Source organism: Hyla sarda, chromosome 3 (assembly GCF_029499605.1).
Source record: "Hyla sarda isolate aHylSar1 chromosome 3, aHylSar1.hap1, whole genome shotgun sequence".
In the NCBI taxonomy this organism is placed as follows: Eukaryota; Metazoa; Chordata; class Amphibia; order Anura; family Hylidae; genus Hyla; species Hyla sarda.
In genome coordinates this window covers 245,865,993-245,878,112 of record NC_079191.1, presented here as the reverse complement: position 1 = coordinate 245,878,112, position 12,120 = coordinate 245,865,993, and the positions used below count along the sequence as shown (strand labels likewise).

Here is a 12,120-nt window from a genome sequence, read left to right as displayed (position 1 = left end):
AGTGACGCATCTCTCCTTATCTGTGCATAGGGGGAGGCAATTCACTCAGTGCTTGCAGGGTGGAAAGTGACCCCATGACTAGTTACTAGGGTCCGAGCTGCATGTTTAAAAATTTTTGATTATTCTGAAGTCTGAGCGTATAAGAGTAATTCATAGTGTCTCGGCCTCGCGCTGCCTGCACCAGTTTTATGCTGCTTGCAGTCTGGGCAGCATAAGACTCATGACAGTTCATCTTTAAGTGCAAGTACCCCTCTAAAGCTCTTTGAATACCTTGGGTCTGTTGCTAAAATGTTAATGCCATCCTTGGTGCAATGGAGGTGGGAGCTGGCAAACAGAGCTTTCCTGCCTCTGTCCTCTCTGCTCCAATATATCTGCCCACCTCATGCATATTAATGGCAGACCCTTCACTTATGTAAGCACACTGTGGGCAGGCATATGGGAGCAGAGCGGAAGGAGGCAGGGAAGCTCTGAATAACAGCTCACGCCTCCATTGTACAAAAGACGATATTAGCATATTAGCAATGGACCCTAATTCTTCTTGTATCTCAGAAAAAGTTATATATTATTTTAATCATGTTCACCCACACTATAACCTTGTGTATCGGGTTTAATGCAGCTGAACCAGCTGTCAATTTTAAAGTGCTTTAGTCTAAGGTCCCTATTCTACAGGTTTTGGATTTTTTATTTTTTTTTGCAAAAGAGTAATATCATTGCTTTGTTATGCTCTAAAGCAAGGTATGTCGCACCATCTTTAGTTATAGCCAGGTAAAGCTTCACTTCCTTTGACAAGCAGTCTGACTACAGAAGAAGGTCTCCATTATAGGCTATTGAGCCTATCTTCTGCAATGAGTAAGAGTGAACGCTGAGCCAACGACTGGAGCATGTTGCCACTAACTTCATCTGGCTATCTATATCTAAGGGTTACGGGGGGTTTCCGCACTTGAAACGTATAACATGTCAAAAGTTTTTAGAACCGAAAGTAGCACTTTAAACTCTATTGTCTGGTGCTATGGCTACGTACAGGACAGAAAAAGCTGATGCTCAGGAAGAAGCTATTTGCAAAGGAGCTACTTGGTCTTCTCCTCCTACATTTTCAGACATTATTGTTATGATACCTCTGCTACCTCTGACCTTTCCTTTCGGTGATAGTCTTTGCAAACAGTGGTCCCTCCCTAGGAGGAGATCTCTGTCATCTCTTATGGTACTTTCATGGGTAAATAATTACAACTCACCTGTAATTTGATTTTTGGGAACCTCTTACAGGACCCTTCTTACCCTTTATTCTTGCTGGTTTTGGTTAATCAGGAGTGCATTAAAAAAAAAGGGCGTATGGGGGTGACTCTGCTTTTTATTTCTGCAGGTTTCCTGTTCTTAGGAGGCAGACCTGGTGCTGTCATGGGTGCTGTCTCTCCTGGTGCTGTAATGGGTTCTGGAAAATCTAATTACTGGTGAGTTGTAATAATTATTTTCCCAGCATAATTTTTTTTATATATTTGTAACTGTATCAAAGCTTTATTTTACTTGTGCCATAGTCACAGACTATGGGGGAGATTTATTAAAACCTGTCCAGAGGATAAATTGCTGAGTTGCCCATAGCAACCAATCAGATTGCGTCTTTCATTTTTTAAAAGGTCTCTGAAAAATGAAAGAAGCGATCTGATTGGCTGCTATTGACAACTGGGCAACTTTTCCTCTGGACAGGTTTTGGCAAGTCTCCCCCTGTGTCTGTAAAATGAAAAAACATGACAAACTTTGTATAAAACTAAGAGAAAAACGCCTAGCACTGTTCACACTGTTATCCCGTAACATACAGTTCTGACCTGCAGAGACAGAAGACCTGCGTTTGGCGGTGCTGCTCACGGTAAGTCCAGCAAATGAATGATGCAATGGAAAGAAGTATGGAGCACTCACCATGCAGGGCTTGATTGTAGCAACTCTGATTCCATATCAGTCGATAAAATATAACAGGACCATAGGGGTGTGAAAGCAGAGAGGCAGGAGCGCTTCACTGGGTGGGCTACAGCAGCCGTTTCACGCACAGTGGTGTATCCCCAGGCCCATCAGTGATAATAATACCTTTGTAAACTGAGCTTACAATCCTTGTTTTCCATAGTGCTCATTCAATTGTGATATTGCTAATACTGTTAATCCATGAAGTATCATAAATTTGGATTTTTATGTTCTTCTCCTGTAAAATAAAATTTTGCAAAAACAGTCATGTTGACATCAAGTTAAAAACACCCTTTCTATATTCCACGTTCCACAAGATTTAAGTCTGTACTGCGTGACATTTTCTTAAATGTCTATTACTTATTTAACTTGGTTCCAACAGGTTGTTTCCTCAGGTAATCTCTACTCTGTTGATGAACCCTATCTATGCTCCTGTCCATGCTTCAAGTTTATAGCCACAGCATACATGCTGTCAATTGGGGACCTGGGACTTTGACTGGGAATATTGGCTTGCTTAGATGCAACATGCACCTCCTGCAAAAAACACAGTTTTTCATGTTTTAGCAGACATGTGGTAATTACTGCTCTAGTGGATGCCATTTCTTTGAATTTTCACTGAATCTCTTCTGAGACTGTACATCCCATTTAAGCCACTGGACCCTTAATTCCACAGGGGCATGGCTCCATTCAAAGAGTTCCAGTTTGGATTCAGGTAGAGATCCCTTAGGTCATTTCTTTCTTAGCTCTTTAACTTTCTACTAGCCAAGTGATAGGAATACCTTGGCTTTTTTGGTCTCAAAATTAGGGAAAAGACCACCTGCTTCTCTAAATCTCCCAGGAACATATCACCGGTGAAGATGGACAGCCCGGAACGACTAACCCTCCCCACCGGACGGTCCCTGCAGCATAGATGGGCGAAGATGGACGGCCCGGCCCAGCTCTCCCTTCCTTCCCACCGAGGGGAGGTGAGTAGGGGGGTCTGGATGATGATGAAGGCTGCAGTGGTCTTCAACCTGGGGACCTTCAGATGTTTCAAAACTACAACTCCGGGCATGCTGGGAGTTGTAGTTTTGCAACATCTGGAGGTCCGCAGATTGAAGACCACTGAGAAGGGATTGACAGGTGGAGATGGATGGCCCGGACCCCCTCACAGCTAAGCCAAAAACGTTTTTTTTGTTCACTCGAGTATAAGCCGAGGGGGGCATTTTCAGCACGAAAAATCGTGCTGAAAAACTCGGCTTATACTCTAGTATATATGGTATACTGAGCTTGGTCAGCAACAGTATGGTGGTAACGTACTTATTTGCTCCTTGTATACCCTTGTTATTTGGTAACTGTATGACTTACTATCCCATGCATAGAAAATCGCCTCGGCTATAACATGACATATACTTAGAAAGTAAGAAATTATGATTTTTTTTAAAACTATATGTGAGATTTTTCATGTACACAATGCCGAAGATTGATAGAAGTGCGGTTGCAGCAATCATACCCTGATCACTCTCAGATCTCAGCATGTACAGGCTACGTGAGTGTGTAGAGATTGTGTGAGGGTGATAGGAGTGTGATTGGAACAATCACACTCCTATCACTCTTAGGCAGTGTGTATATGCTGAGATCTGAGGGTGATAGAAGTGTTATTGTAGTAACCACACTGTACAGTTGCCTGCTAGTATTAGTGAGAATATTGAAGGAGGAGGCTAGGTGTGCTTGGGCATAGCTGAAGGTATGGTTAGAGGGTGTGGTTAGTGATGTGACTGAGGGTGTGGGCTCTAGCCCGGGTATTGAAGACCTAGCAATGCTCCTGTAAGCCAGGTTAAAACATGCATTGTTTAACCATCAGCTGACAGAGGGAGGAGAAAGTGGGGTTGCCCCCATACAAATGAGATAGTTGACTTCAGCAGGACTTGCCAACAATGTTATAATGTTTATGTCCATCTTAATAAAGTATTCCCATCACAAAAATGTATGACACAGGATATGCCATAAATAGCTGATAGATGCTAGTCCCGCCTTTTGGCCTCCCAACCCCATCCATCATAATTGTGGCTGTGAGATTGGCGAAATGACAACTCCCAGCACATCCTTATCACTTCATAGGTCATACTAGGAGGTGTTGTCTCACATGGTAAAAAACCTATTTAGCGCTTTCTCCCTACTTGAAAATAGGTATATTTGATTGTTGAAATAATGTTCCACAATGCTCTATTCTGCAGGCGTCCATCACACCAGATACAGCTTGTTAAAAAATTGGAATCCCACCCCTGTGTGTGTATGAATATATATTGCCCCCCCCCCCCAAACTTTCGTCATGGTTTCCAGAGTGCCCCAATCCCCCCCCCCCCCCTCCCAAAATATGAATGCCAGAGTCCCCACTGACTGGCAGGAATGAGGGGGAGATTTATCAAAACCTGTGCAGAGTCAAAGTTGCTCAGTTGCCCATAGCAACCAATCGGCTTGCTTCTTACATGCCTAACAAGGCCTGTGAAAAATGGAAGAAGCAAGCTGATTGGTTGCTATGGGCAACTGGGCAACTTTCCCTCTGCAGAGGTTTTGATAAATCTCCCCCTCCTGAGTTTTTTGTTTTAAATAGAAGAAATGTAAACATTTGTATAACTTCCTGGCACCAGTTGATTTTAAACCCTTAAGGACCGTTGACGTACGCATACGTCATGACACCCTGGTACTTAACCTGTTAAGGACCAATGACGTAACGTTACATCATGAGTCCGCTCCGCATCATAGCGGGTCGGGCCCGGCCTCTAACAACGGCCGGGACCCGTGGCTAATAGCGCGCGGCACTGATCGCCGCGTCTAAAGTGAAAGTAGAACCATGCCGGTTAGCTCAGGGAGCTGTTCGGGATCGCCGCGGCGTAATCGCGGCATCCCGAACAGATGCAGGACACGAGGAGGGTCTCCTACCTTGCCTCCTGGTGTCCAATCGCCGAATGACTGCTCAATGCCTGAGATCCAGGCATGAGCAGTCAAGCGGAAGAATCATTAATCAATGCTTTCCTATGAGAAACCATTGAACAATGTAAAAGATCAGTGTGTGCAGTGTTATAGGTCCCTATGGGAGCTATAGCACTGCAAAAAAAAGTGAAAAAAAAAAGTGAATAAAGATCATTTAACCCCTTCCCTATTAAAAGTTTGAATCACCCCCCTTTTCCCATTTAAAAAAAACCCAGTGTAAATAAAAATAAACTTATGTGGTATCCCCGCGTGCATAAATGTCCGAACTATAAAAATATATCGTTAATTAAACCGCATGGACAATGTCGTATGCGCAAAAAAATTCCAAAGTCCTAAATATTTTTGGTCACTTTTTATATCATGTAAAAATGAAAAAAAAGCGATCAATAAGTCTGATCAATACAAAAATGATACCGCAAAAAACTTCAGATCACAGAACAAAAAATGAGCCCTCATACCTCCCCATACACGTAAAAATAAAAAAGTTATAGGGGTCAGAAGATGACAATTTTAAGCGTATAAATTTTCCTGCATGTAGTTATGATTTTTTCCAGAAGTACGACAAAATCAAACCTATATAAGTAGGGTATCATTTTAATTGTATGGAGCATAGGAGTGAGGTGAAAGGGGTGCCACCCCTCCTATCCCTGCTATTGGTCGCCAGGAGCGACAACCAATAGCAGATCGGGGGCGGGGGGTTAACTTTCCTTTTCCCCGTCCTTCTCACCCACAATAGGTGGGGCACAACGGGGAACCCAAGGGAACCGGCGCCAGCGACGGAGGCTGAGGACGATGGAGATCAGCGATGTTGTGCGTCTGGATCGTACGGAACCCGGTGAGTTGCCTAGCAACATCTGGAGGGTACAGTTTGAGACGCCTATGCAGTGGTCTCTAACTGTAGCCCTCAAGATGTTGCAAAACTACAACTCCCAGCATGCCCAGACAGCTATTTGGGCATGCTGGAATATGTAGTTTTGCAACAGCTGGAGGGCTACAGTTTGAGACCACTATATAGTGGTCTCTAAACTGTAGCCCTCCAGATCTTGCAAAACTATAACTCCTAGCATGCCCAAACAGCTGTTTGCTGACTTGGCATGCTGGGATTTGTAGTTTTGCAACAGCTGGAGGACCACAGTTTGGAGATCACTTTGCAGTATTCTCTAAAACTGTAGCCCTCCAGATGTTGCAAAACTGCAAATCCCAGCATGCCCAAACAACTCAGCATGCTGGGAGTTGTAGTTGTGTACCTCCAGCTATTGCATAACTACATCTTCCAGCATGCCCTTCGGCGATCAGTACATGCTGGAAGTTGTAGTTTTGCAACTGCTGGAGGCAAACTGGTTAAAAAATACTGAGTTAGGTAACAGAACCTAACTGAAGGTTTTCCAACCAGTGTGCCTCCAGCTGTTGCAAAAGTACAACTCCCAGCATGCACGGTCTGTCAGTACATGCTGGGAGTTGTAGTTTTGAAACAGCTGGAGGTTTGTCCCCCCATGTGAAGGTACAGGGTACATTCACACAGGCAGGTTTACAGTAAGTTTCCTGCTTCAAGTTTGGACTGCAGCTAATTTTTCGCCGCAGCGCAAACTTCTGGCGGGAAACTCACCGTAACACGCCAGAGCGAATGTACCCTTAAAAGACTACACTACACTAACACATAATGAAGGGTAAAACACTACATATACACCCCCTTACACTGTCCCCCCAATAAAAATTAAAAACGGATTGTATGGCAGTGTTTCCAAAACAGAGCCTCCAGCTGTTGCAAAACAACAACTCCCAGCATTTCAGGACAGCCACAGACTGTCCAGACATGTTGGGAATTTAGCAACAGCTGGAGGCATCCTGTTTGGGAATCATTGGCGTAGAATACCCCTATGTCCACCCCTATGCAATTCCTAATTTAGTCCTCAAATGCGCATGGAGTTCTCTCACTTCGGAGCCCTATCGTATTTCAAGGAAACAGTTTAGGGCCACATATGGTGTATTTCCGTACTCGGGAGAAATTGCACTACAAATTTTGGGGGGCTTTTTCTCCTTTTACCCCTTATGAAAAGGAAAAGTTGGGGGCTACACCAGCTTGTTAGTGTCAAAAAATAAAACATTTTACACTAACATGCTGGTGTTGTCCCATACTTTTTATTTTCACAAGCGTTAAAAGGAAAAAAAGACCCCCAAAATTTGTAACGCAATTTCTCCTGAGTATGAAAATACCCCATACGGTTCTGACATAAACGCAAAAAAAGAAATACCCACATATGACCCCATTTTGGATACTACACCCCTCACGGAACGTAACAAGGGGTATAGTGAGCCTTAACACCCCTCAGGTGTTTAATAAAAATTCTTCAAAGTTGGATGGAAAAATGAAAAAAAAAAAATTTACTGAAATGCTGGTGTTACCCTAAATTTTTCATTTTCACAAAGGAAAATAGGAAAAAAGCCCCCCAAAATTTGTAACCCCACTTCTTCTGAGTAAGAACATACCCCATATGTGGATATAAAGTGCTCTGCAGGCGAACTACAATGCTCAGAAGAGAAGGAGCACCATTGGGCTTTTGAAGAGAAAATTTGTCTGGAATTGAAAGCCACAATGGACCCCCCCACATGTGACCCCATTTTGGAAACTACACCCCTCATGTAATGTAATATGGGGTACAGTGAGCATTTACGCCCCACAGGTGTCTGACAGATTTTTGGAACAGTGGTCCGTGAAAATGAAAAATTTTATTTTTCATTTGCACAACCCACTGTTCCAAAGATCTGTCAAACGCCAGTGGGGTGTAAATAGTCACTGCACCCCTTATTAAATTCTGTGAGGGGTGTAGTTTCCAAAATAGGGTCACATGTGGGGGGGGGGGTCCACTGTTCTGGCACTACAGGGGGCTTTGTAAACGCACATGGCCCCTGACTTCCATTCCAAACAATTTATTTTCCCAAAAGCTCAATGGCGCTCCTTCTCTTATAAGCATTGTAGTGCGCCAGCAGAGCACTTGATATCTGCACATGGGGTATTACCATACTCAGAAGAGATGGTGTTTCAAATTTTGGGGGGCATTTTGTCCTATTACCCCTTGTAAAAATGTTACATTTGAAGGAAAACTAGCATTTTTGTGAAAAAAAAATTTGCACATCCAACTTTAACGAAAAGTCGTCAAACACCTGTGGGGTGTTAAGGTTCACTGGACCCCTTTTTACGTGCCTTGAGGGGTGTAGTTTCCAAAATAGTATGCCATGTGTTTTTTTTTTGTTTTTTTTTGCTGTTCTGGCACCATAGGGGCTTCCTAAATGTGACATGCCCCCCAAAAACCATTTCAGAAAAACTCACTCTCCAAAATCCCACTGTCGCTCCTTCCCTTCTGAGCCCTCTACAGCGGGGTGAGGGGTGCAGTTTTTATAATGGGGTCATTTGTGGGGTATTTCTAATATGAAGGCCCTTCAAATCCCCTTCAAAACTGAACTGGTCCCTGAAAAATTTCGATTTGGAAAATTGCTGCTATACTTTGAAGCCCTCTGATGTCTTCCAAAAGTAAAAACATATCAACTTTATGATGGAAACATAAAGTAGACATATTGTATATGTGAATCAATTTATAATTTATTTGGAATGTTCATTTTTCTTATAAGCAGAGAGCTTCAAAGTAAAAAAAAAAAAAAGCTAAATTTTCAATTTTTTTAATCAAATTTTTGCATTTTTCACCAAGAAATGATGCAAATATCGACAAAATTTTACCACTATCATAAAGTAGAATATGTCACGAAAAAAAATCTCGGAATCAGAATGAAAGGTAAAAGCATCCCAGAGTTATTAATGTTTAAAGTGACAGTGGTCAGATGTTCAAAAAATGGCCGGGTCCTACAGTGAAAATATGCTGGGTCCTTAAGGGGTTAAAGCAATTTCTTTTTCTACGGAGTTCTCCTTTATCCAAGTCACATCTATTGTCATAACCATCATTATGGTCCTTTTTAATTTATCTGAACATCCATTAAGGCCCTTCTGTTTGTAATAATATATCATAAAATAACTGCAGTAATCTGAATGATTAGAAGTAATTTGGTTATTTTTTTTTTCCTTCTACCTAAATGGAACAGCCACATTATTTAATCTGAGTCAGGTTATTGTGCTTTTAAACCATCTCTCTGGCAATCAATTTGCTTTCCAGTGCTAAATGCATGCACATTGTAGGAGGAGCAGCAAAGTGTACAACATCACTAGAGACAAGAGGAAACACAAGATCAATGCAATGAACGAAAAACAAGCTAAGGATACAGACAAACAAAGTACCGCTGAGACCAGTTATCACCGTTATCCTTCTATTCCCGGATCCTTGACATGGCAAGGTCATCAAACCGAAAGCAAGAAATCTTCAAAATAGTAAGCCTGTGTATAGCTAGTATTTTATTTCTTGGGATAATATAATTCAGGCTCCATTTGCATCTTTCTTTTGTTGGTTTTGCATTGTACTTGCATGACAGTATGCTTTATCCTATTTTTGGCACAACCCTATTTTTCATTTACTGTAGAATTTATTACAATCCATGTGAATGGATCTTATGTATCTTGACTATATAGCAGTATAATACCCTCCTTTTATATGTGGACATCAGCATAGACCGTATGTTTTAGACATTCTGTAATTTAAGTGATCATAATTGTCATGTACCAGATTGCTCTATTTAGGTTTTGGGTATGTTAGCAAAAATGTGTATGATTTAACCCATTGCCCAACAAAGTATGTATTTGAACGTAAGTAATGTAAAGGCATCCATTGCTTAATATTATATAAGCTAAAACTTAGTAAAAAAAAATAAAAAAGCTGCGAGGGCAGACTATGTCGTTTTTTTTTCCTAACATGTTTTCAAACTGATACTTAACTCAAATTTTTGTACCAACATATTCCTCAGCAAGTTATAGGGAATGTGTGTGAGTGGGACAATCTCTTTTCCATAGAGATTTACAAACCAATTTTGCTATCTTACACACATATACACAAAGTGCAATTTCCATAGAACACCAGCTGATGTGTGAATTTTTTAAATTAAAGTCAATTAAAGAAACATATTAGAGAAAAAAAAATTAGCAAATTTCTTTTCATGTCCAGTTTGCCATTTGTTTGATCTGTGACATACATATGTAACAACATTTCTTATTGATATAGAGTTTTGGCTGTTTTATATGGCTATTAATATCTGGTTGGATTAAACAACCATAAGATACTGTGTTAGCTATGTGTTATAATTGAAAATAAGTCTTAAAATACATGCAGTATTTCTGAGGCCTGTGTGTGAGTCAAGCAACGCACTATTGCCACTCATGGGATAGTTCTAAAACCTGCAAAGTCTGAATAATATAGAGTTAAATATTTCTGTTAATATTGGTTGCGTTACAGAAAAAAAAATATTATTTGTAAAAAAAAAAATAATTTTCACCTCTGACTTGCTTTAATTCCTCTGAACCACATACTGAATTAACAATATTCCTAAATGTAGGTTTCTAGCATACAGGCCCCTTAAATAAATTTTGAGAAAAGAGATTTTGAAATTTGAAAATATGCTACTACACTTCGAAGCCTTCTTATCTAAATATGTCAGGTTAGTTACTAAATTATGCCATTATAAAGGAGACATCGGTTTAATCTGATTTATTTAATCATTTATGTGGTATGACTATTAATAAAATCAGATGATTTCATATCACAAAAAATGCTATTTTTTTACCAAGTGTTTCCACAAAAGTTTGCTTAAAAATAACCAGTAACATACCATTGTCAACTTAAAATAACCAGTAACATACAATACAATGTGTCATGAAAACAATCTCAGAATCTATTCTAATGTTATTATTGGGGCATAAAGTAAGACAGGTCAGGCTTGGAAAATGAGTCTTTGCTCTAAAGGCCAAAATTGGCTGCGTTCTTAATGGGTTAAGGTAAGTAAGTTAAGTAGTGCACATTCTGTCTCAAGGGGACATTGATTTTTAAAGAGTAATACAACAAGAAAATATAATTATTGACTATTATTTTTATGTCTGTGTTGATGGAAAAATTGATACTCAGTGAAAAATCCCAACAGATTGCGTTGCTTATGGTGCACCAGTTCCCATAAACGTCTTGCTTGTATACCAGTAATCCATTTGCTGCAGAACTTGTTAATACTTAAAGTAAGGCTGTTACTCTTTATTCTTTTGCCTGCTATTTTCTCCTGTCGTGCTCTCCTGGTACTGACTCTGGTAGACTATAACTCGGTACCCTCCCAGGGCTTCTGTGATAGTTTGTGAGCTTTTGACTTGCACTAAAAGTCCATATTTATGCTCTACAGAAGCAGCCTGGGTCCCTGACAGCCAAGTTCATCTGATTTTGTAAATGGTGCTGGGGAAGTCACAATGGTAGTCTTAGACACCAAGTTGTGTGGAGCATTGGCAACCCAAATCCCCTCCTCATATTTCAACCTCATATCCCGTCCTCATATCACGACCTCATACTGTATTGGTTAAAAACATTGTATACAGTAATTTTGTACCAGCAGCTATTCCTGTGTGTTTCTGTGAAGAGACAAAATACAGTAAGTGTGGGAGGGACAAGCAAGGCTCTGTGCAGTGAGGACAAGTAGGGCTCTGTGCAGTGAGGACAAGCAGGGCTCTGTGCAGTGAGGACAACCAGGGCTCTGTGCAGTGAGGACAAGCAGGGCTCTGTACACTGAGGACAAGTAGGGCTCTGTACACTGAGGACAAGCAGGGCTCTGTGCACTGAGGACAAGCAGGGCTCTGTACACTGAGGACAAGCAGGGCTCTGTGCACTGAGGACAAACAGGGCTCTGGGCAGTGAGAACAAGCAGGGCTCTGTGCACTGAGGACAAGCAGAGCTCTGTACACTGAGGACAAGCAGGGCTCTGTACACTGAGGACAAGCAGGGCTCTGTGTACTGAGGACAAGCAGGGCTCTGTACATTGAGGACCAGCAGGGCTCTGTGCACTGAGGACCAGCAGGGCTCTGTGCACTGAGGACAAGCAGGGCTCTGTACACTGAGAGCAAGCAGGGCTCTGTACACTAAGGACAAGCAAGGCTCTGTACACTGAGGACAAGCAGGGCTCTGTGAACTGAGGACCAGCAGGGCTCTGTGCACTGAGGACAAACAGGGCTCTGTACACTGAGGACAAGTAGGGCTCTGTGCACTGAGGACAAGCAGGGCTCTGTATACT

At 41.6% G+C, this 12,120-nt stretch overlaps 1 protein-coding gene across 12 annotated transcripts in view; it reads left to right on the top strand.

The window, feature by feature from the left end:
- The window catches only part of TRAPPC3L (trafficking protein particle complex subunit 3L), a 122,755-nt gene that overhangs the window by 43,495 nt on the left and 67,140 nt on the right, over positions 1-12,120 (top strand). For 2 of the 12 annotated variants that reach the window (XM_056566376.1, XM_056566377.1), the window contains exons 2-4: positions 1,361-1,448; positions 1,814-1,861; positions 9,016-9,298. In XM_056566376.1, the coding sequence (XP_056422351.1) occupies positions 9,257-9,298 (42 nt within the window). In that variant the 5' untranslated portion in view covers positions 1,361-1,448; positions 1,814-1,861; positions 9,016-9,256. Of the gene's footprint in view, positions 1-1,360; positions 1,449-1,813; positions 1,862-2,787; positions 2,916-3,302; positions 3,350-3,600; positions 3,677-3,975; positions 4,079-4,435; positions 4,501-9,015; positions 9,299-12,120 lie in introns of those variants that run through there. The other 10 variants (XM_056566380.1, XM_056566381.1, XM_056566378.1 and 7 more) reach the window with 9 other exon arrangements.